Here is a 26088-nt window from a genome sequence, read left to right on the forward strand (position 1 = left end):
GTCTACATGACAGGGCAGGGGTAGGAGAGGGGTCTACAGGACATGACAGGGGTAGGAGAGGGGTCTACAGGACAGGACAGGAGTAGGAGAGGGGTCTACAGGACAGGACAGGGGTATGAGAGGGGTCTACAGGACAGGGCAGAGGTAGGAGAGGGGTTTACAGGACAGGGCAGAGGTAGGAGAGGGGTCTACAGGACAGGACAGGGGTAGGAGAGGGGTCTACAGGACAGGACAGGGGTAGGAGAGGGGTCTACAGGACAGGACAGGGGTAGGAGAGGGGTCTACAGGACAGGACAGGGGTAGGAGAGGGGTCTACAGGACAGGACAGGGGTAGGAGAGGGGTCTACAGGACAGGGCAGAGGTAGGAGAGGGGTTTACAGGACAGGGCAGAGGTAGGAGAGGGGTCTACAGGACAGGACAGGGGTAGGAGAGGGGTCTACAGGACAGGACAGGGGTAGGAGAGGGGTCTACAGGACAGGACAGGGGTAGGAGAGGGGTGCGTGCGTGCGTGCGTGCGTTTTGGGGGATGGGAAGAGGGAATTAAGAGTTGGCATTACATCAGGAGAGAGTTGCCATCTCTGCCTCTCCTTTCTAGCCCTGTTCACTCACACAAAGACTTGTGCGAGGATGGCGCAGATGAAAAAAAAGAATCCTCCGCTCTTACTGTATCTTGGCTGTGTCGCTCCTTTATTACCCCCCATACACACATGCCTACACAGGCTCCATATCCACTCCTGATTGGCTGGTGTAGTATTAACAAATGAAGCTCTCAGCTCTGGCTACATTTAAGGGGCCCCTGAAAGTAAGCACGTGTTTATTTTTACAGTGAAAGAAGGGGGAGACATAGGGTTTGAGGAATTGGGGGAGGGTAGATGAGCAGGGAGGGGTTTCTTTGTGGTACTATACAGCTGGAGTAGGAGAGGGGTTTACAGAATCCTGCCTTCTGTTGGAATGCTGTGCTGTACGTGTGTGTCTGGACACTTTCTATCTGCTGTTTTTTACGACAGTACCTCTCTGCTTGGTTCTCAACCCAGTGTCACCATCGTGAGTGAGTGGTTCTTCTGTCAGATAATACAAAAGATAATAAAAAAAGATGTCTACCTGCCAAACTTGCCTTGGTGCTGGGTTTATAAAAAGTGTGATGCTCCATTTGCCCTCTATCAAGCGCCACCCTTTATCTTTTCTACCTCTCTCTCACAATGTCTCTGTTTCTTTTCTTTTGCTTTATTGCATTGGCCTGGCAGAGTGCCCAAAGCCAGGGGGGTGGGTTAAGAAGGAGGTAGTGGGAGAGATTGGGGGGGTGGCTTGAGAGAGTGTGTGGCTTGTGTAGCAGCTGACTGAAACAGTCATTATATTATGTAAAGGCAGTCGGCGGCAGGAGGAAGGGGGGAAGGGGGGGAGGTGCCAGTTACTGACGCGCAGCACAAGGCCAACCCTGATTGGCTCATCAGCGCCCTTCTCAGTGGTGCTTTCTGGCTCATTAAAGGTGGAGGCTCGGCAGAGAGGTTGCAGGGGCTGCTTGTGTTTTTCCTCCCAGCAAATGGAGGCGACGACTGGGCTCCTCCACTGCGTCACAAATTAATTAGAGAAGAAGTGGTGGGGAGGGCCGTACGGTGCATTCATTAAGACTCCTCCCTGTGTTAAAGAGGCTGGTGTAGATGTGATGGATAACAGAGACGTTAAGGACAGAATAAAGCGATTAGAGCCGTAGCAGCCACAGCACCGCCATACAATAGATAAGGAGAACCGATAGAACGACACCAGCAGGAATAATCTGTTAATAGTAAGCTGATTAAGTGATAACGTGCCAATTAAATCTCTGCCTGAATTACAGTCTCTGACACTCTGCCTTACATTATTTTTGTTGCCAAATTTAGTGCCAGTCCAGGTGGTGTTGGTGCTGTGCTGCAACTGAAAAGCAGCCATTTGCATGTTGTCTGGCCACACACATGATGCTCTGTCTTTCATAATGGAGAAGCCTGCACACACCAAGATGTGTTATGTTCATTTCCACAATAGTCACTAATATATTCTGTTTATGATTTGTTGAAAACAGGGCAAAACATTCCAAACCAGTGTTACACGGCCACCACTTAAAAAAAGACTCAAGTAATTTCTCTGAGGATTCCTTAGCCAGAGTGTTCAAATCAAGGTCCCTATTAAAATACAAATGTAGTCATGGGTGTTAAGGAAATGATCAGTGTCTCGACATGGGACCGAATGATGCGTACAATGCCTTGGTTCGTAGTTTGAACCCTGTCTGATGACGGTGCTCACCACTGGTCACCACCCCCTCTCTGCAGTCTTCAATCCGACCACCAGATATTATATAGTAAGATAATCCTCCATCTTCCGTATGATATTACATACACTTTGCAAATCTGATTTTAACAGCCTGATTTATTGAGCGAGTCTCTTTGCTTGCCTTACACACAATGGTGTTTCAGAAACACATGGGGGGAGTGCACTGAGCATTTTCAGTAAATTCATGGAGCACAAGTGGAACTCAATCTGCTTATATTAGGGTTGTGTATTGGCAAGCAGCTCACGTCAACACCTATACGATACACATGTCACAATAAGAATTACATTCATGCAATGTATTGCAATACTGACAATGTAAAAATGGAGCTGAAGATGCAACTTGCTGTTGTATATGTAGTCTAATACGTATATCACATATTGATAACTTAAAAGCAGACAAATTGTATCAAAACTACTTCATGTATCTTCATGTTCAATGTATTTGTATTGTCTCTCAGCGGAGACCACACTGAACTGAAATGCACTTTCCATAAACAAAGTATATAAGTACATATTGTATTCTCATTGCGTAACTGGGTTAAACTGTTTAAAAAAATATTTATTTTGAAACATATCGATACTGGTCGCAGACATCTCGATACACTATTGTCAAAAACAATATCACGATAGTAAGCTATTTCGATATAGCTTCTGCACAGACCTTCTGCTTATGAGCACTGACAGCTGCTGAATGTGCATCCTGTGGCATTGTTAGCATTTGTGGTCACGTCTGAGAGTCTCAGTGTCTCAGAAATGCTCCATCCTTTTTTTCTTTTTTTCCTTTAAAATTGTATTGGTTGTATTTATTGCAGGTCTTTATTTGAGTTTCCTGTTATTCTGTCCACCCTTGTGGTGCAGATCAATGTTGGAAAGCTGTTTGTTGAGATCTAACGTTGGACAAAGCAGTGCTTCTAGCTTAACGATAACCATAAAACAAACTCTCAGGAGTAATGAAAGACTGAGTTCAGATAAGACCCCAGGCTACAGACACTTCATAGACACTGTAGGGACCATGCAGCGGTCTGCCACTTATGCACTTTGACTTTAAACCAGTCACAGAGTTGAAACTTAATCAAAGTGAGTCGGTGACTTTCTGCTTGGTCATTTCCTTCAGCTTGTGCTCTGCTGCAGCATCTTGATTGGTTCTGTCAACCATCATCATGAATCTAGTCACATGAGTCTTAAGGCTTGTTGTCGTCCTCACCGAAGTCTCCCTCGCTGATATGAATCACTTGCACACACACACACACGGAGGCATCAAACATTTCATAAATGTACTTGTCACCATCAAGCACAGAGATTCAAGCTATTCTTAGCCCGCTGTGTTTAACCCACTTCCATCTGAATGAGCTTACAATCAGCTGCTCATATTGTTTGGTAATGTATTAATCCTTGTTGCATCCTGGCATTTCACTGCCCCAATGCTCAGGTCTGTTTGATATGGAACACTGTTAGCAGACTTTACATCGGCAATGTTGGTCTGTCTGTCATCCACCCAGCAGGATAGTTCAATAAGACTGCATTTCATGGTGTTGAGGGTGAGTCTAAAGGATTTAGGTGACCCAGTGACAATGTTCAGGACTCTACCCAAATAAGGAGACTTGGTTTTTATAAATACTCAATGTTATAACTGCATTTTTCCTCTCAATATACACCACCTACAATCATGAACAATATGATTCCTTCGTCTGCCCAGTTCAGCTGTCGAGTAGATGAGCTGGTGTGTAACATTCAACACCACAGCTGAGAGGAGGAGGACAGAAAAAAGTCCCACTGCCCTCTGCGGCCATCACCCACGTCCGTCTCCATCACAGGATTCAGCTTGTGAAGGTTCCCAGCCTGTCGTGTAGTTCTCTTGTGTTACTCTGTGTAGAATGAAGCAGCAACAAGCAGACTTCTCAAGTCCTCCAGGGTCCATGCTGAACTTATTGCACTTATGCAAACTGATAAAGTAGTACTGCATGTTGGTTTATGAACTGAACTGTGCTTGTAGGTGACAGTTTAACTGGATGTTTTTGCTTCAGAATTCCAGATGTCATTAACACCTGGCTATGAACTCCGGACTGATGCATTCACATTCTCAAATCAGAAAATTGACTGCAATATTCAAATGACAGAAGGCACAGTATTTGGTGAAAGATGTCCGATTGTCATTTAAAATGAAATATTGTCATGCTGCAGATACGTTCTGGCCCACACATCATATTCTACAGACTCAATGAGCTTCTTAAAAAAAAAAATGGAATTGAGAATAATTATGTAAAATGACCATTCCCTCTAATGTAGCAAATCATATCGCAATGTTAGTCAAAATAATTGCAATTATTTTTTTTCAAAATTGTTCAACCCATGTGCTTTTCATGTGTTTATCGTCATAAAACAATCTCAGGTAGACACAGCTACGATAACTGAGTACACTGGACACTGTGAAGCTGGGAAAAGTTCAAACCCTGCATACCTTGGATAGAAGTGGATAGATCGTCACACACATGGTGACAGCACTGCAGTGACACAGTGCCGGTTGAAAATTAGCAGCGTTCAAACCCGTATTCAATGTTTTTAGCAGCTAAAAGAAGACAAACTTCAGCAGCAGTATATTTGGGTGTTTGACATAAATCCATGGAAGGGGATTGCGACCCTGATTGTTGTATGTATGTATGTATGTATGTTTGATGTAGCTCTGCTAACCCCTCTGTCCTCCTGTCTCCTCCAGGATGGAGCGGATGTCTGAGGAGGCACTGAGGCTCAACCTGCTGAAGCGAGGCCTGGAGTCGCCCAGCGAGCGAGAAGAAGCACTGGCCAAACGCCTCAAAATGGAAGGCCATGAGGCAATGGAGCGCCTCAAGATGCTGGCACTACTTAAACGCAAGGACCTAGCTGACCTGGCAGCCCTGGAGGTCGGGGGGCCCATGGGAGATGGGAAGGGGCTCGGAGCCAGCACCCTCCACCACCAGAGTCTAATGGGTGCCGCTTATGAGGAGAAGCTGAATGGAAGTCTGAGGCTGGGAGGCCACGGCAGCCATATTGGACCCAGTAAGAGTGGAAAGGAAAACATGCTGGATGAGCCTGTTGATATGAGCGCTGGGAGAAGATGGTGAGAATACAGTATTTACGCATAAGAAGCATTGAGAATGCTTCAGAGTTTCCCTCTGAAGCAGTGTCTGTACGGTGAGAAAAGCATACATTTTTTACTAAAACATTTGGACTTGACTGAGTAGGAAAAGTACACGTGTAATTAATAAAAAGCCAAGGATGAACAATACCAGGACCCTCAAAGCCATGATTTATTTGATTGTTTCCACATGTGCTAGGTCAGGTGATATAACTGACAAGAAGTGTACGAAGTGATTGGTGACTCATTTTATAGCTCTGCGCTGTAGTTGCTAGAGATGACACAGAATCATGTTAATGTAGGAGACTGCAGGCCGCGGGCTGTATTAGAATCACAACCCTGTAGTTTGATCGTTTTATTATTGTGATAAGAATGAATGGTAATTTCCTAATTTGTTCCAGTAGCAAGGCTTCCGGAATCCTTCAAATTGACACAGTCCATGATATGGTACGGTCAGACTGTACCATATCAGCGGTTTTGAAGCCGTGAGTTCGGCTTTGTTGTTACGCCATCTTGGTTTTCTTTCAACCAGAATTGACACCAGAGGGTGGAGCTAAGTACAACTAAACCCTTAATACAGGATTTTTAGGCAACCAAGAAAGTCACAATCAACTTTCATGAACTGAAAACACCCTTTGAAAGAGTTAAAGTTGTAAGACTGACAACTCTCAGACTAGACAGCGCCGTGGTAGCGAGCTGCCAGTCACAAGGTACCCAAAGCATCGCGCTAAAGCGTGCCCTTCTTTATGGGCTGTTTCACTCTAGATGGGACCACCATTTCTGACTTCTTTTTGCAACCACTGAAGTGGCTCCCTGCTGGCCATTAGAAAGAACCCTGGTTTAAGGCACTTACATTGCCTCCACGTTTCAGACCCGGTGGTTGCAGCCCAAGTTGCCCCGTGGGGCATTGCAATCTGTACAACATGCAGCACCCTCTGTCCTTGTTTTTTTAGCAATCAATTCACACGATAATGTATTTTTCAAAACGTTTGTGTTTTTTTGCTTTTGCAACCAATCACATTGTGCAGACAGGACATGTTGAAAACAATGCTCAAGCCACCCCTAACCCTAACACAGAGGCTCTGTAGTCTGAACCAAGGGGAACTTTAGTGTTCCTTTTTACTCCTCAAAGGAAACTCCAGTAGCTTAGACCCCACATCCGTTCACCTCAGACACGCCGCCAGACGCTGCTCTGGTCAATAGGATCCTAACATTGCTGCTGCTATGACAAACATGTACTGGGCGTAATAGTTATTGCGACTGAGCCGCCAGAAGGATAAAGTTCCTTTTACTCTGAAGGTATTTGGTATTTAGCTGAAACAATGACTTTTGTATTTGTATCTAAAGGCCCCAATAGAGTCAGACTTCTTCCACAGGAATGAGTGTTTATATATTTTATCTTAAATTGAATGAAATCACGTAAAGATCTTAAACTATGACTACATTCAGAGCCTTTGGTTCTCCTCTGAGTTCAGGTGCATCCTATTAGCTTTGATGACCTTTGAGATGTCTCGACAACTAGATTTCAGTCAAGCTGACAGAAATGAAATGATATAGATGTGTGTGTGTGGGGGAGGCAGAAGAAGTCTAAAACCTGGAGTTGGACATACCCCCCTAACTGTAACCTGAACTACCTAACGGTCATTACAAGTAGTCCAGAGATGGCAGAGCCTGCAGGAAGGACCCACCTCTCAGACAGAACATGAACATGACTTGAAGGGGCCTGAATACAGAATAATGCAGCTTGTCCTTGAAACTATATGATGTTTCCACAAAGTAAAGTAAGGACTTTTATGGCTCCACTATTCCATCAGATGGAAATATTCCAGATATCTGGTGCATCATCATCATTCCCTAACATTCACCCAGACAGATCGGAGGTATCATCCATACCACGAGTACACATGAGCACAGAAAAAGAAAATAATCCGTTTTTATAACTGCGGACTCACATTGCACAAATTTATCTTTAAACAACAAATGGTGTAACAAACAAAACAAAGTGTGAGAGACTGATTGCTGCTGCAACTGTTCAGTCAGAACAACAAACCAGACACTTCCTGAAATGATATCAGGTGACGAGGCATGAAGGTGGATCACTTTGGAGTGACCAGTGGGATTAAAGGGCTCACTTGAGTGAAATATAAAGAAAGGTTCCACATATTTAAAGCGATAGCCCTGCTAGCGGCCCTCTCAGGCTCCAGTGCTCATCCAACTCCTCCACAGTGGCGTGCACTGCCTCACAAACGGACTCCCTGTCGGCCTCCATGTCCAGTTGTGATTACAAACCAATTCTACTAAACGTTTTGCTCTTCTTTCTTCTCCCATGTAGCGATGTGGACCTTGACAGACGAACTCCTTCTCCAGATGTCATCATCCTGTCAGACAATGAGGCGTCCAGTCCCAGAACAACACCTCGCCCTGAGGAGCGCCTGCACCAAGCCAACCTGGACATGTTCAAGGTGAAACCTGAGGGACTGCCCTGAATGTGTTAGACCACAAGAACACATCCGAGTCAATAGCTGTCAGGATGAAGTCTGTATAGTCCTTGGGACATTACCATAATTCATTATTTAGGAAGAAATGAAAGCTGCATGGCTTCACTACACAGGGCTGTCAGTGGGAAAATCATAAAGAATGAACACTTTAAATTATAAGATACAGTCAATTAAAATGAAATGAAAGAGAAGTAAGGAATATTAAGATATACATAACACCTCATCACAAATAATGTATGAAATATATTAGAATGAAAGAGACATCCTTTCAGTGACTTCAATAACTCCTTTCATTAGAGGTGTATTTGGGCAGGCTTTGGTTCAAAGGCGTCTCATGTTCCCGTTGCTGTTTGTTCCAGGGGAAGACGGGAGAAGAGAGGCAGCAGATGATCAAAGCTCTGAGAGAGGAGCTGCGTCTGGAGGAGGCTCGCCTGGTGCTGCTCAAGAAGCTCCGACAGAGTCAGATGCAGAAGGAGAACGTGGTGCAGAAGGTCAGTGCTGCTGCTGGGAGCGCAGCTTCCCACTGCTGGACACTCTGGTGCATGTGCCTATTATTATTATTATTATTATTGTTGTTGTTATTGTTGTTGTTATTATTCATTTCAAAATCAAATCAACAAATGTATTATGTCGTATTATTAGAGATTAAGCTACTCAACAATGCAGAAGGTATAGCCCAACCCATTCTGGATGTTGGAGCTCAACTGATAAAGATCTGCTAATATATTGGCCTTTAACTTACGGTTGTGGTGCAGAAGTATATTTTGATGCTAAAACTACACTGGACTTCTTCTAAACTGGTATTGTACAGAAGAGGCTTAGGGCCACTTCTAATTAGTGGTAATGATGTCGTACTCTTATCCTACATTGTTAACGTTCCTCAAGCCTACTATCGCTGCGATGGCACCAAAGGGAACATTGACAAACTTTGTATGTAGATTTCAGTGCTGATGCTAAATGTAGTCCTCTAAATAAATCAATGTCCCAGTGTGTGCTATATTGACAGAGAAAGCTGCTCCTACAAGTACCAGGATGCATCAGGTGACAAGGAAACTAAATAAACTCACAAAAGGTCAAGGAAAGAAATATTCGAACACCTAAACCCAAAAATACAACTATGTGTACAAGTACACTGTCTGAATTCATTGTAAATATCCAAGTCAGTCACTTTCAGCCAACTCCTTGTCACACTGCAGGTGTTGTTCACACTAGCATCTCCATTCACAATGCATGGTGGTTTGTAGTGAGCATTGATATTCACAAGATATTACAGTGTATAGTGGGAAATAACATGTGTCAATCATATGTGTTCCACAAATTTGAAGGAAGAAATGGCTGATCACGTTAGAGCTCCCCAAAACTGACTCTTTGTTACAGTCTTGTGGTTTGTGCTTAAGTAAAGATCTGAGTAGCTCTTCCACTACTGAGAATAATTCATAAAAACAATATGCTAAAAACCATGTCAGTGTTTATATTTTGCCTCTATACAACAAATCACACTTGCATACACCAGCGTTCTACATCTTTGAATATTCCAGTTTCTATTTATCTCACTAAAATATCAGAATACATTTTTGTATAGATGAGCATTGGTTTATTACCTGGAAACTTCCCCAGCTTTACTTCATTTATAACCCACAGCACATCACACGGGTGCTCTGATTGGTGGTTCTACGGTGTCCTAATGATGAGTGTTAAATAGGAGAACGGGTAAAGTCGTTGGCATGCTCTTATTAGATTGGCTATTGTTATCGTTAAGCTGTAAATGGGTACTGTCATCTGATCTAACATGTTGAAGTAAATCCTCTGGTTCACAAATCCACAGGTTAGTATTCCATAAATCCTACGGCCCTGTTGATGCTGTGTTGTCTGCGTGCAGGTGCCAGTGGTCCAGAACGCTGCATCCTCTGTGCAGCCTCCTCCCATCCACAGCTCTCCTGGCCTGGGGAAGCTGCCCATGAGGCCAGGCCTACACAACACTGAGCCCCAGAACCTCCGCAATGCACAGGTGTGTGTCTTCTTCTACAGTACACCTCTTTAGCTCCTGAGATTATATTACTTCAGTAAGAGTATAGGGATGAGTGTCGATTTTATTGATAGTAGTACACTTATCGATAAGGCTTATTGGTTGGGTTTCTTGTCTCACTGGACTCAGCGGTGTCAGAGTAAAGCACTACTCTGCCCCTCCTATAAAGACACAGAGTAGTAGAGAGAGAGGAGGTCTGAGATGAGGAGATCTCACTCAGTAACTTCTAAAGTACCAATAGCAGAAGCGTAAACTCCGGACAGCATCAATACTCATTTAGAACCGGGGCATCCCCATGACAGTATTTGTCCTGAGTGAATCAGGTGGAGAAAACAACAAGCGCTCTCTCAAATCCCAAGGATCACTGCACTGATTGTTGTGGTCACTATCAGCAGGGGTTAGATTGTGATTCCTTATGTTGTTATTGTGGCTCAGAGACAGAGCGGGTCGTCCTCTAGTCCGCTTGGACAAGTGTCCTTGGACAAGATATTGGAGGGATATTATTGTCCTCTCTATGAAAACAGTCTCAGTTAACAACAAGCAGCGCATTGATGTACAGTAGTAGTAGAGTAATACATTAGTAATGTATAGAGAAAAGTAGGGGACACATCAGGTCATTAACCGTTAAAATGCTGCACTCAGGGCTTTCTTTATGACTCCTACAAGTATAACATGCTGCATGCAGCCCGGGGAGTCCCTACCTTAATGTGTTGATGTCATGTGAGAGTTCCCCTTGACAAGAGTATGATATTTCATTTTTTCAGTGGTATATAGTAGTTCATTAGATGCCAGACACACGTGTAGTTTTCTCACTTGTGCTAAGATGCCTAATTAACATACAATTGTAAATCTCTGGAGGACTCTTCAAGCTTGGTTTTGGGAGAGAATGTGATTAGTCTTGTCTTGGACTTGTTGGTCTTGAATGTTAATTTGGAGGATTCCTAACAGACATCCGAACACAGAGGTGAGCGTTATCTCTCTCCAGGCTTAAGTTTTCCAAAGCTCTCATCTTCCTGGCCCTCTGAGTGTGTCTGCTATGTGAAGGTAAAGGTTAACAATAATACGCTGACGTTGCTCAACAGTAGGACTGGATTTAGTCCAGACAATCAATAGGTGAGAATGCTATGAATGGTAGAAGGTCCCGGTCTGATTGTGAGACAGCCTCCTGCTGGAAGCTTTTGTTCTTGCATGACGTAGCCCCATTCCTCCATTACATGTTGAGATGGTATTAAATATTCACCAGATTCCTGTGTGTGATATTCTGCCTGGTTTGTTGTTTCTTTGCTCACCAAGCAGCTGTTGCCCTCTGCTGCCCACAGTGTGTATAACGTCTGTCTCAACGGGACACACTGGTTCTGTGTACATGATGAGACCTCTACCTCAATGTGGATGCTCACTACAACTGGTCTGTGGTAACACATTCCAACATAAATAAGGGGAGGGACCAGGTGCATAGGGTACAAATAGAGTTGACCTGTATGCAAATGATGCATTATCTTATGCTAATCTACAGATGCAAAGAGACATGGTAGTAACATAATAATAAAATAATCTCCTTCATGTGTATGTTTTCTATCCACTGGTCTGGAAGGAGACTGTCTTGTACACAGTGTTACACACACTAGTCAGTGTATTATGTCCAACTAATACAACCGCCCTGCAGTAAATCCTCCCTCCATGAACGTTATACAATAATGATTGACATTTTTCCTCATGTTAAATTGTATGGCATTGTCATAGTGACAGGTGTTTCTAATATTATGTCCACAATATTTACATTGGTGATGGTAGAGTAAATATTAGAAACGCATGTCAGTGTTTTGCAATACAGATCAGCACAAGCAAAAGTTGTACGTTAGCATTTAGTGCAGGACAGTTCGACTCTAGGTGGTGAACTGGACACCGGAACCGACCCGCTAACCAGAATGACCTCAGAGTCCAATCCCTCTGATACCAACACACAGGATACGCTGCGTTGTTTGTACTGTTGTTTGCGCTGGTAACCAAGGTAACGTCTGTGACACTGGCTGCGCTTCATGCCAGTGTCACAGTCAAAGCTGCAGGTAGCTGATTGTGCTTGATGAGCTGATTGAGAGTCTCCAAAATATTTGTACATGTTTTTCCTTAAGTGTGACTTAAGGGTTGGAGTTTAGACACATTTCATCAAAGACCCTCATTTAATCTATTAATGTTTAGCTTCCAAAAATACTGCTTCAAACCATACTGTTGACTGTTAAGTTGATACATAAACAAACACACGATGTTACATTGTTATTATGAAAGAGGAGCTTGTGTGTTTGATTATAATTAAAGTTGAACAATGAATGAAAAGTGCTCTTTGTTTCCTCCTGTCTGTAGGGTCACACAGTCATCAGGTCAGCAGCCAATGCCAGCCTGCCCCCTATGATGATGTCCCAGAGAGTCATCGCCCCAAACCCTGCCCAGCTGCAGGGCCAGAGGATCTCCTCTAAGCCTGGGATGTCTCGATCCAACAGCATGGCCAACCCCGTCAGCTACCAGCAGGTAAACCAAGCAACAGAACCAGCTGTGATTTTAAATGAATATTACAACAATCAGTAACAGTACGTGAGTGGTAGAGAGCAGCACATTAAGAAGATGAGCATTTATACACAGCATGCCTTACTGTGAACTGCCATAATAAGTTCCCATAGTGAATCAAAGTGAAACCAGAACTTCAGCTCCGTTCAGGAGGTTAAAAAAACCTCTTTTAACAATGCATTAACATTTGTAACAACTTTAAAATAACAACATAACCTCGCTCAATGTTGCTTATTTCATACATTTTTTGCAACATGTAACAAACACTATTTTTGTTAAAGCGGTTCTTCAGGTGTTTACAATCTAATGTCATATCATTCCTTCTCTAAAGAGAGATTCAACCAGAGTACAGTCCGACTAGACCTGAGGATAATGCGTGTCTATTCAGTCTGGTTCCGTACCACGGTGCACACAAACACAACAATGTGGCTGCTGATGGCTAGCTTTTTACACTTTCATCCACTGTGCACACAAATCCTTTTTCATCCACTTTATCTTGAATAACTCCCCAGCTCTACAGAATGAGACCAATCAAATGTCATGCTTCAAGAGGGAGACACAGGGAGAACAGGGTCACCCAAAACTCATGTATAGATATTAACACACATAGTAGCTTGGGCTTTCTTTATGGGGGAAAGAGTAGCAACATCTCTCCTCACTTTAATTGAACAAGGTATGGTAGATATTTATTGATTCTGTAGTTGTGACAGCAGTGTTCAAACCTTAGAAATGGGACTTTTTCTAAGCAATAGAGAATGTGTGTCTCCCTGCAGGCCAGCCAGCAGGTGGCAGCTTCCCAGCGCTCGGGCTCCAGTGCCATGTACATGAACCTGGCCCACATGCAGGCGGCTGCAGCCGGTGGGGTGGCGGGCGGCCTGGGCGGAGCTTCGGCTGTCAGCCCATCCACCATGTCCAACTCGGCCGGAGGAGGGGTGAGCTCCATGGCCGACCAGGCCAGCAGCCAGGCGGCGGCCAAGCTGGCCCTGAGGAAGCAGCTGGAGAAAACCCTGCTTGAGATCCCTCCACCCAAACCCCCCGCCCCACTCCTGCACTTCCTGCCCTCTGCCGCCAACAGCGAATTCATCTACATGGTGGGTCTGGAAGAGGTGGTGCAGAGTGTGCTCGACAGTCAGGGTAAGCAGCTGACATTTGGAGAGGAAAAGCATCTGCATTCCTTTTCAGATTATTATTTTAAAGTCTTAAAACCTGTGAGACCAAACTGATGGAAGCACCAACATTCCTCTGTGTAGGTAAACTCAGAGGAACGCTGGGACGCATGGAGCCTTTCTTTTGCGCACAGTGCAGAACCGACTTCACCCCCCACTGGAAGCAAGAGAAGAGTGGGCGCATTCTCTGCGAGCAGTGCATGACTTCCAATCAGAAGAAAGCTCTGAAGGCGGAGCACACCAACAGGCTGAAGAATGCCTTTGTGAAGGCCCTGCAGCAGGAGCAGGTCAGCACCACTGAGCCTCTGCATCAATTAGATGTTTCTGGTGTTCATATCAGCATAAAGATCTATCACAGCACACTGAATAGCATCCTAATTGTTGCACCCAACCCATTGAAATAAGACATTTTGTTTTGTAGTAAAGGGTTTCTCTCACCGTGTTCTGTGCACATTTGCGCCTTTAAGGAATGAATATGAGAGCAGTTTAACCCCGTAAACTCCACCTCGGCCAGAATGACTTCCTTTTAGAGGCTGTCAGTGTCTTCATGTGAAACTAGGCAACCCAAGGCATCCATTGGAGGCTAAATAAGACTCCAAAGTTAGGCTAATACTGTGGAGAGGGGTCAAGATATGTGAATGAAACAAGTTCTATGGGAACACACACGTCCTCCCTTTACAGACATGTCCACTTTATGCTTCTCCCATGCAGTAGTAATGTATTATTTTGGAAGAGATCGTTATTGTCATTCTGCATCTCAGGGTTGCACAATGAAATGCAGTTGTAGTCTAGTCCTTAGAGAAGATATCCTCGACAAGATAAACATGACAAAACAAAAACAGTAGTGCATTTTTTAAATTAGCATTAGGAGGAATCAACTATTCTCTGCATCCTAATATTAACAATAATTAACTTAAGTGACACATTGTTGTCCACCTCCTTTTGTTGCATCGAAGTCCTGAGTTGTGTCCATGAACCCCGCCATAAGGTGGCTCCTCAGTAAAGTCACTAACCTCCCGTGAATGTTCCTCCAACCGGAGCCATCCATTGGCTGCGTCGTGGAGTGGCCTCAGCTCCGTTTCAATAGCATGTTGATGGCCAGGCTGGGTGCTCGGCGGTGGGAAGGGTTGGTCTTAAGGTCCACTGCTGTCTAATCCCCACACGTCCTTCTTCTATGTCTCATACCATACGTGCGCCAGTAATAAAGAGGGGAAGACAACAAATTAAGACAAACATGTCGCAAAGTTCACAGCAGCTACATGCTGCAGCACGTGAACTTTGTCTTTTGTGTATTTATTTTATAGACCACTTAAACGCAATTGCATAGATGTGGTTGTTAGAGTAAGAAAACAGCACAGTGTATTTGATGCCTTGTTGTTTTAGTGCACACTGACCGTGATAGAACTTGACTTGTATTTGTTATCCTGCCAAACACAGTTTACAGGGTTTTTAGAACAACTGTTGCTCTAAAGCATTGGTTCTCAAACTAAATAACAAACTCAAAATCAGTGCAGATATGTGTAAGCCATCACGTGTTATTAGTATTAGTGGCTGCAATGAGCCTGCTGTCTACTATACATCTTTTTAGTTGCAGGCTTGATACGGCCACTCTCAATTCATGCTCAATGTTGAGCTTTTGTTTTGAAGGGCAACAGCAGAAAAGCCACTCTCAATTCATGCTCAATATTGAGCTTTTGTTTTGAAGGGCAGGATGTGTAATTTGTGAAGTTCTCGATAAAGGTCTTTCTGCATTTCCCCATAATACCACTGCGCTCCACAGTTTGAGAACCACTGCTCTAAAGCAACTATTGGCCACAAGCAGTAGATGAATGGATGTGTTTGTGAAGGTTCTAATCCATGTGCATCCCTAAATGTGCCTCCATGGCAGGAGATCGAACAGAGGCTGCAGCAGCAGGCGGCCCTCTCTCCCAGCTCGGCCCCTACTGGCCCCAACGCCTCCAAGACTGACACCATGATCCGACATCATGCACTCCGCCAGGTACACTGCAGCATGCCATCTGACGCCTCACACGTGACTTGTGTTAGTATGTTTGTCTGCCTGTATCTTTGAAATGATCCTCTCAGAATGTGTTCAACTGTATCCAGCTAATCTGTGCAGAAGGCAATGCAGTCGAAGCACTGCTTGGTCTGGGGTGATCACATTCAGGTGCTCTGTGGATCCTTCAGGTGTACTGAGAAGGGCTCATTGCATTGGTGGAATAGGGTCTCAAAACAGTCTCCTTCAAAACATCATCTGTAGGGTTTGTGCAAAATTAAGCTACCTTTATTCGACATGGACATTTTTTTAATTGACCAACATGACCGACACAGGTATTCAACAGGGTCGAGTACCTTGTTCATTTAAATATATTTTTCCATGTCGAATTATTTTATTTTTATTTTCCACAAACCCAACAGTGGGCCTTGGATTGTTTTTGTTTGTTTGTATCCCACCAATGAGCCCTTCACAAGATTAGTAAGCAAATGAGTTTTTTGATCTTGATAACTGACTAAATCCAGTGATGCATTGCATCTGCTATCCACCACCGGGGTATTTGATTTGTGCTGGTGAAGTGAACATCGGGATGTCTGTCCTGTCCTCAGGCTCCCCAGCCTCAGGCCTCCATGCAGCGAGGTTTGTCCAACTCGGCGCGAGGCGTCCTGTCCAACTTCGCCCAGGCCTCCCAGCTGTCAGTGGCCAGCAGCCTCATGGGAATGACTAGTGCCAAGCACTGTGGCAGCGGTGGAGGCGGCAGCAGCAGCAATAGACTGCAGCATGACAGTCGTCGCCAGATCTACAACATCCCAGGTACCGACTGTACATCTCTGCTGTGTTTGTGTGCATGAAGCAGCTCGTGTTAACCAGGAATGCTCCCGATTCCCATCCATGTTCAATCTGACACTTTAGCTTGATTTGACAAAAGTCTCATGTCCCAACTTGAGCCACGGTCCTGTTTCAATATTATGAAGTTGATCATCTTAAGTTATTGACATATAAATAAAGGTTTAACTGTAATGTCAATGATGGAAAGAGAAGACCCTTCCCTCACATATGACCTTTGGCCGAGTAGACAGCAGCTTGCAGAGAGCAGGTTTCATTTCATTCTGTCATCCAGTAGCATACATTGCTCTTTGAGTCAACCTTGTGTCTGCCAATGCAGCCAAATATCTTTTCACACTCTGCTAAAGGAAAACACTGAATATTAAAGACAGGATCGTATTTTTAGCGGCTTTATTTTACTACCAGTCCATTAAATAATGTCCAGATTGTGCAGGTACGGCTCCTTTTTTTTACTTGGCATGTTCACATATAGTCCTTTTCCACTAAAGGGAAATATAAGCTAGTTGTTGCCTTTACATTAACTTCTTCTGGCAAGCTAGCATAATGGCTCTAGAGATGGAAATAAATCCGACTGACTTTATCTTCATCTTCTCAGATAATGCAAATGAACATCATGGTGGTCTTTTATGGTACAGGATAGTCACTTGGACTCGTTACTTGGACTTTATAATTCTAGCGACACAATAAGGCCCATTTTAAAGCATTTGCACATCATTTACAGTTATGGGACAATGTTTTATGTCTCTAGCTCATTCCAGTTCCCAGCATGTTGAGCGATGCCATTAGACAACAAATAATGATACTTGATATTGATAATATTAATAAACTCTTGGGGGTTTGAACTCTTATTATTATAAACCAGCACTAATTCAATGGGGCTCTAACCCTTCAGGGTTTGAATCCTAAATATGAAAAATATATACATACTAAAAGCTTGTCTCGAATAGAAGCCAGTTTAAAATAAATAGAGGGTTAAATAAATAAACTCCAAAGCCTAAAGCTTCAGTACGGTGTTGATAGAAGTGTTTGTCTTGTTCCCACAGGGTTAAATATTGCCTATCTGAACCCAGCGGCCGTTGGAGCCCATAAGAGCTCCAGCTTAGCAGACCGGCAGAGAGAGTACCTGTTGGACATGATCCCTCCTCGATCCATATCGCAGTCCATCACCGGACAGAAATGAGCCCTGCCCAGCCCACCCTGCCCTCCTACCCCATACTGAAGCACTCCCAGATCAACCAACACCCCCACCCCACCAACCCCCATCGCATGCAGTGCCTGTCCGTGTGCCTACCTTAAACCAACCCATGAAAACCACCGAGTCGGACAAAGACACTAAACTGTCATCTCAAATGTTCTTATTATAGTAACAATCTTCTTCGTCAACGTTGTTTAACAATTATAATTCCCATTATTATTGCTCTTGGTAGCACTATTATTATTATACCGGCAACTACCATTTTTGCTTCAGTTACAATTATTCATTATGCTTTTTTTCTTTTCTAAGTGTTTTGTCCTTTCCCTTTTACTTTGGGCAGTGCCGCTGAATCATTGTAGAGCCACTGTAGGCCAAGATCATGTAGGATTTGTTTCTCCGCTCAATTCTAAAGCTTAGACGTGACTATTGCTAGTAACAGAAGATCAACAGGGTGCATTCTGGTTGCTATGCAACATAAAGTTTAACAACTTTGAAGCTTTGTAAAAAGTGTTAGCTCGCTAACTTGGTGTAACAATGTGAAACATTTGGAGAGGAACAAACATGACATTGAGAGCAGAGCACCCATACTTGTATCATCTTGTCAAAAGGGCCAGTTTCAAGAGCTGTGTTCACAGCTTCTGCCCCAACACGTTCAACCTGGAGCTCGCAGCAGCATCACCAATTTTGAGGAGCTGGAAATGACTAACAAAAGGTGCAGATATTTACAAAAGAGAATCCTATGTGATCATCTAGTCGGCTCCCACCATTCCCCATCAAAAGGTCCTCATCGTTTCTTCATTTCAGATCTCGGCCTCTCTCGCTACAGATTTGAACAGTTACCAGGTGGATGTAACTTTAACTACATACTGTAGTTGTACTAATCAGGACTGACAGGCACGGCTACATCACTCAATGTAAACTCCTTCAAGAAGAGGACGTTGTCTACAAACTCACCCAGTATTCATGGAGGGATGATGGTGTCCACTCAGAGAAAGACGGACTTTTGTACTTCCCATCTCACTACCTGGCCCCTACTCCTAAATACCTTTTGGTTATCCAGTATGCACAGACTGAACCCTTTTGACCCAGCAGCTCCTCTTGGCATCACATGTTCGTTGAGAAAGTGAAAAGAACTCCAATCTGAAGGAAGAAATGCATTTTATGCATCCAAACCACCGAGAAGTCTGGGTTCCTTTTCTTGTTATATTTTGGTTTTTAGATTGTTTCCTGATTGTTGACCCACCCCCAACCTTTCCTTATTCTTTTTTTTATATGGGTAGTTTGTTTGTTTGTTTGTTTGTTTGTTTTGCGGCGTCTCCTCATGAAATGGTGGCATACCTGAGAGGTTTTAGCCCCCGGAGACGATAATAATCATCATAGCTAAAAACAGAAACTATTGAAATATCTGTATGGATTATGTATAGATACCTAGCTTCAAAGGGTGAAAAAAAAAAGGATGTGGATTATATCTTTTATGGGAGAGACATGGATCAATCATTGTGTGCATGCTGTGCACACAAGTTGCCTCACTCCAGAGGAGCACTTTGCATATTTCCAATTGGGAAAACTCTTTTTTTTAAAGAAGAAAAGAATGTTACAATTGAGAGTAGCTAAGGTCTGGATGCTGGCTAATGGCCGACCAGAGAGTCAGGGGAGATGTGCTGAGCATTGTGGATTGCATCATGGTGTATTTTAAAGGATGATGAAGGGTTACTTTGCCAGTGTCATTCTCTGTTAATGTTGGACCTCAAAAGCCTGTATGGGATGTATGTCAGCACTGGTCCCAATGTCCTTCTGTCTGGAAACCCCAGTTCAAGCAAAGCTAATCTCCTTTTAAGTGTAATGCATTCAATCAGTTGGTCCCCAGATGCGGCTGCAGCAATATAAACCAGCACCATGACTGACCAATGAACTCATGTTTCAGATCTCCACATGGAATGTCATTCTCAGATATTAACTAGTTGGACATTTGTTTTCATTAGAACATTTTATTCGTTGAACTTCTGTAAATAGGATAATTTAGAGGCAGTAACGTTCACCAGAGCTTCCCCCACGTTCCCAACCAATACATGGGATGTGTCACCTGTCATAAAGGAGAAACTGGTTTACTACTATATAACTATATGTAGACACACAAGTATACTAGCAACACTCAGTGTTCAGTCAAGGTGCAGTATTACAACCGGAAGGACAGTGTCTGTGCTGTGATGGTTCCAACACATTTCATTCTGATGTGGGGTGGGCGGGCCTCAGGTAACTCTTGACCACTTAATCTTTGACATCATGTGTCTGGTTTGGATGAAATGCAATGCAGTGACTTATTTTAAGATGACACGTATGCAAAGTCCAATCCATGTCAAACATCTTCCAGACAGGTGCACGTACACTGTTCAGAGGGAGCATCCGGATGTCGGTGATACGACACGGCACAGGTTCACCATTGACACGAGACTGACACTGTTGCAGAGGGTTCCAGGTGGCCAACATGTGCTCTGGCAGCCATGTTGGATTCCTTCAGTTCTTGGGCAACAGCCAATGTATTTCTAACTAACTGTTAATCTGTTTTTGTGCAGTTTGTGTGTGTGTGTGTGTGTGTGTGTGTGTGTGAATGAAGCAGTCCCCGATTTACTTTAGTTTAAATGATATGCCTCACCACATGTTTGGTGAGGTTACACTCAGACTTACTCTTTAACTTTGAATCCTCTGACTGTTGTCGGGTCCTTTGGTTTCTGACTAAATACCAAGTGGCAGTCATCACGTTCAGCTCTGCTTTGTATTTGGTGTCAATTAGCTAATGTTATCATGCTAACATTGTAAACTGGGATAGTAAAGGCTGTATAAGCATCCTACCTTTGGAACATTGTCCTGGAATTGGCATTTAACACGTACACAATGCTAAGCTAAGACTGTAGTCTCTTACTTTGTTAAATCTCTCTGCTGAATGGCTGATGCAACCATCAGCCATTAACCAACAACCATAAACCATCAACCATCGTTTATACAGAATAACTTTGGTTCAGAGAAGATAACTTTCACAGATTGTTTACCACCACTTATCTAATACAATCTGACATATTTTGAACCAATTTACACGGAGAACAGGTTAAATATGTGATAAGATGTACTGTCAGATATACTTTAAGTGGCCTTTTCATGAGAAGTTTGGGTAGGTGGATTTGTTTGAGTTTCCAAGTAGGACTTTACATTTTCTACTCTGAGGTTGGAAAGTTTTGGGTTCTGAACTGGGATCTCGGAAATCAACTTTTGATATGCACAATGTTGAGTATCGCATCAGGAAAAGTTTATCATCGTGAATAATAATCCTTCCATCGCATAATGTAGTCCTTCCTGACACCAGGCAACAGCAACTAAGGGGGCGGGACTTATGATTGGTCAAATATCCTGAAGTTCTCCGTTTTGTCTTTTTAGTTGGAGCCTTTTTTTTAAGACCAACAGAGGAAATCCTTTATCCTTTTAAAACACAGTGATAGTGGAGCAGAGGAGGACCTTCATGAGCTCTTCTCTCAAAGGAAATTCAGACAATTTAGGACAAACCCAAGACAGTACCACCTTAATATATACTTTGTAGGTGTCTTATTCTGTTGACATGACGATATGAATAACACAGTAAATCCTCCAGGGTGTCCTCGGAGGAGCTCCACACAGCCTTCATATTCCATGTGAACCTGTCACTGTTCCTCCAGCCCTCTGCATTGTTACACTTCCACTGTTGGTAGTGGTCCGATTCTGGTTCATCCGGTTCTGTTGGAATCCAGACCTGCCCATGATGGACTTAGGCCAAGACTATGATTAGATTCAGAGATGTAAACTGACGTTTACACTTAGGGAAAACATCATTTTTGTTCATTATATAAAAAAACATGAATCAATATTCCCTTTGGTGGAATGGTTGAAATTGGATGTACAGATATATTTTCATGAGTTATTAATGTCTGGGATGAATTTTTACTGCCACTCACAATATGATTTTGTTGTCATGCATCTCCTTTTGCCAAGCTGAAGTTTGAGGGGGAACTGCTCCAGTCTCGTGCTCTTTTGCAGAAGCATCCACACACTTTGTATTTGGACTGCAGATCTTTTCTTGAAATCAAAATATTTCAATTTGAAGTCATTCTTTTTCAGATGTCTCAATTGAGTTCTGTTTTCTTTCTATTGCAGTTTAAAAAAATGTATTGACTATGAAATAAATGACACAATATTTGCTAGGTTTGAAGTAATAATGACTTATTGTACATAAGCATTTTCTCCTCCTTGTACTGAAAAAAGAAATTAAATGGTTGTATATTGTGTAGAAAAGCAAACAAAAAGCCATGAATATTGTGAAGCTTGTCATTTCGTTTTGTGATCACTGTGTATTATTGTGTAACAATGTGCAAAATGTTTGGGATTCTTTTTTTCCTCTGCTTCTTGAAGCGGCCTCCCTGGATGCATTGACTTTGATTGGGGACTAGTTTGCAGGAAGGTGCTCATTGGTTCAGGCCGTCGGGTTTACGTTACTGGTATTTCACATTACTGGTATTTCACATTACTAGTATTTCACATTACTGGTATTTCTCTTGGAGAATTGAAATAACTTTGTTTCTTACAGAAGGGTTTTGTGAGCTGGCTCTGGATAAAAGCACTTTTTCATTGAATGTGTTGGATTACATGGACTGAATCAAGGGACCCTCCTGAACGAATGGTTTGATCCAGGGTCCGACTGATGTACCAGTTTGCTGATACTGGTTTCTCTCTAAAGGGCCAGACTGGTATCTTTTGCGTGTTCATATTGTTAGCCCTTTCATATGTCCACACATTCAGGAGCCGTCGGCTTTCTATGAACCCTTGAGTCTTGAATTGTGCTGGATTGACTGGATGCCGAGTCATTTTGACAACCTCGCAGCATTAAAGATGACATTTAATAATTCTCATAGAGACGTTTTTTAGTCCTCTTTCAATGCTGTGAGCAGCACACATGAAAGAAAACCTGGACCAATAAAAGCAAAGCTACATGATCTATACGCCTGCTTCCAATGGCATCAATGCATATATGAAGATATCAATGAGTTAATAAATGATCTTAAGCTTAATCACACAGAATATTTTGTGGCATAAAAAGTTAATTTTATACTCTAAATATGACATCAGATATCAGCTCGTACATCAATGGAACCCTGGTCTGACCTTTTATAAGCTGCTTTTTGTTAACTAGGCACAGCTGCTGCTGCTGACCCTGAATCAGTGATCACTTTTCCTGCCAACGCCAGCATATGACATGTATGTTCTCTACTGTTTGACTTTATCCCTTGCGAATGCAGGGAAACATTTAATTTCAAATCAGTTTTTTTATCAATTTTCAGTTGACGTTTTGTATAATGTTGACAATGCTGAAATAAACATCTGGGGGAGCAGAAACTGAGGATGAAATCGACCGGAAACCAATTTAAGTCCTTTTTGTTTTGCTTACATCAATCCTGACCTTTTGCACATACTTGATATTTAACGGTCTTCAAAAAAGTAAAAGAAAATAATGCTGTTTGAATACTGCCAGTTGACAATTATGCATTGATTGAAAAAAAAAAAATAAGCTAATTTTGGAGGAAATAACTTTGTAATATTTATCTCTTGCAAGCTATGTTTAATAAAGGTTGAAACGATTTGCTTTCCAGTTTGACTTCATTAACCTTTTTGTAACGGGGCCGAGTCATTAATTCTTTATTTAATAATGTCCCTTTTATTTAACAACTCTCATTGATGTTAATGGGATGGAAAATTAGAAACTCCTATCAGGGTAAGTATATAATATCAGCACAGCCATATAGAGTGGGATCACCTCTATGAAACATGTTGACCACAAACTGAACATTAGAACCTTTATGACGGGTCCATTGACGCAGCGAAAAGCCATCATGGCGCCTGGGAGCCGTCATGGGGCCTGGGAGCCGTCATGGCGCCGGGGCCTGGGAGCCGTCATGGGGCCTGGGAGCCGTCATGGGGCCTGGGAGCCGTCATAGCGCCTGGGAGCCGTCATGGCGCCGGTGCCTGGGAGCTGTCATGGCGCCTGGGAGCCGTCATGGCGCCTGCGAGCCGTCATGGCGCATGGGAGCCGTCATGGCGCATGGGAGCCGTCATGGCGCCTGGGCCTGGGAGCCGTCATGGTGCCTGGGCCTGGGAGCTGTCATGGGGCCTGGGAGCCGTCATGGGGCCTGGGAGCCGTCATGGCGCCTGGGCCTGGGAGCTGTCATGGCGCCTGGGAGCCGTCATGGCGCCTGGGCCTGGGAGCCGTCATGGCGCCTGGGCCTGGGAGCTGTCATGGCGCCTGGGAGCCGTCATGGCGCCTGGGCCTGGGAGCCGTCATGGCGCCTGGGCCTGGGTGCCGTCATGGCGCCTGGGCCTGGGAGCTGTCATGGCGCCTGGGAGCCGTCATGGCGCCTGCAAGCCATCATGACGCATGGGAGCCGCCATGACGCCTAGGCCTGGGAGCCATCATGGTGCCTGGGAGCTGTCATGGCGCCTGGGAGCCGTCATGGCGCCTGGGAGCCGTCATGGCGCCTGGGCCTGGGAGCTGTCATGGCGCCTGGGAGCCGTCATGGCACCTGGGCCTGGGAGCCGTCATGGCGCCTGGGAGCTGTCATGGCGCCTGGGAGCCGTCATGGCGCCGTCATGGCGGCTGGGCCTGGGAGCCGTCATGGTGCCTGGGAGCTGTCATGGCGCCTGGGAGCCGTCATGGCGCCTGGGAGCCGTCATGGCGCCTGCGAGCCGTCATGGCGCATGGGAGCCGTCATGGCGCATGGGAGCCGTCATGGCGCCAGGGCCTGGGAGCCGTCATGGTGCCTGGGCCTGGGAGCTGTCATGGGGCCTGGGAGCCGTCATGGCGCCTGGGCCTGGGAGCCGTCATGGCGCCTGGGAGCCGTCATGGGGCCTGGGAGCCGTCATAGCGCCTGGTAGCCGTCATAGCGCCTGGGAGCCGTCATAGCGCCTGGGAGCCGTCATGGCGCCGGTGCCTGGGAGCCGTCATGGTGGCTGGGCCTGGGAGCCGTCATGGCGCCTGGGAGCTGTCATGGCGCCGTCATGGCGCCTGGGCCTGGGAGCCGTCATGGCGCCTGGGAGCCGTCATGGCGCCTGTGCCTGGGAGCCGTCATGGCGCCTGCGAGCCATCATGGCGCATGGGAGCCGTCATGGCGCCTGTGCCTGGGAGCCGTCATGGCGCATGGGCCTGGGAGCCGTCATGGCGCCTGGGCCTGGGAGCCGTCATGGTGCCTTGGCCTGGGAGCCGTCATGGCGCCTGGGAGCCGTCATGGCGCCTGGGAGCCGTCATGGCGCCTGGGCCTGGGAGCCGTCATGGCACCTGGGCCTGGGAGCTGTCATGGCGCCTGGGAGCCGTCATGGCGCATGGGAGCCGTCATGGCGCCTGGGCCTGGGAGCCGTCATGGCGCCTGGGCCTGGGAGCCGTCATGGCGCCTGGGCCTGGGAGCTGTCATGGCGCCTGAGAGCCATCATGGCGCATGGGAGCCGTCATGGCGCATGTTAGCCGTCATGGCGCATGGGAGCCGTCATGGCGCCTGGGCCTGGGAGCCGTCATGGTGCCTGGGCCTGGGAGCTGTCATGGGGCCTGGGAGCCGTCATGGGGCCTGGGAGCCGTCATGGCGCCTGGGCCTGGGAGCCGTCATGGCGCCTGGGCCTGGGAGCCATCATGGTGCCTGGGAGCTGTCATGGCGCCTGGGAGCCGTCATGGCGCCTGGGCCGGGGAGCCGTCATGGCGCCTGGGCCTGGGAGCTGTCATGGCGCCTGGGAGCCGTCATGGCGCCTGGGCCTGGGAGCCGTCATGGTGCCTGGGCCTGGGAGCTGTCATGGGGCCTGGGAGCCGTCATGGGGCCTGGGAGCCGTCATGGCGCCTGGGCCTGGGAGCCGTCATGGCGCCTGGGAGCCGTCATGGCGCCGGGGCCTGGGAGCCGTCATGGGGCCTGGGAGCCGTCATAGCGCCTGGTAGCCGTCATAGCGCCTGGGAGCCGTCATAGCGCCTGGGAGCCGTCATGGCGCCGGTGCCTGGGAGCCGTCATGGTGGCTGGGCCTGGGAGCCGTCATGGCGCCTGGGAGCTGTCATGGCGCCGTCATGGCGGCTGGGCCTGGGAGCCGTCATGGTGCCTGGGAGCCGTCATGGTGCCTGGGAGCCGTCATGGCGCCTGGGAGCCGTCATGGCGCTCGGGAGCCGTCATGGTGCCTGGGAGCCGTCATGGCGCCGTCATGGCGGCTGGGCCTGGGAGCCGTCATGGTGCCTGGGAGCCGTCATGGCGCCTGGGAGCCGTCATGGCGCCTGGGAGCCGTCATGGCGCATGGGAGCCGTCATGGCACATGGGCCTGGGAGCCGTCATGGCGCCTGGGCCTG

The 26088-nt window shown here is 45.7% G+C and overlaps 1 protein-coding gene across 1 annotated transcript in view; it reads left to right on the plus strand.

Moving 5' to 3' along the window:
• The window catches only part of gatad2b (GATA zinc finger domain containing 2B), a 40862-nt gene extending 21248 nt beyond the window's left edge, over window positions 1-19614 (plus strand). Inside the window, exons 2-11 of the mRNA XM_034544976.1 lie at window positions 5018-5398; window positions 7749-7878; window positions 8274-8405; window positions 9794-9922; window positions 12299-12463; window positions 13273-13633; window positions 13750-13952; window positions 15554-15664; window positions 16270-16474; window positions 17551-19614. Coding sequence (XP_034400867.1) covers window positions 5019-5398; window positions 7749-7878; window positions 8274-8405; window positions 9794-9922; window positions 12299-12463; window positions 13273-13633; window positions 13750-13952; window positions 15554-15664; window positions 16270-16474; window positions 17551-17687 — 1953 coding nt within the window. The 5' untranslated portion in view covers window position 5018 and the 3' untranslated portion in view covers window positions 17688-19614. The remainder of the gene's footprint in view (window positions 1-5017; window positions 5399-7748; window positions 7879-8273; window positions 8406-9793; window positions 9923-12298; window positions 12464-13272; window positions 13634-13749; window positions 13953-15553; window positions 15665-16269; window positions 16475-17550) is intronic.
• Window positions 19615-26088: the final 6474 nt, after the last annotated feature.

Source organism: Cyclopterus lumpus, chromosome 11 (genome assembly GCF_009769545.1).
Source record: "Cyclopterus lumpus isolate fCycLum1 chromosome 11, fCycLum1.pri, whole genome shotgun sequence".
Lineage (NCBI taxonomy): Eukaryota > Metazoa > Chordata > Actinopteri > Perciformes > Cyclopteridae > Cyclopterus > Cyclopterus lumpus.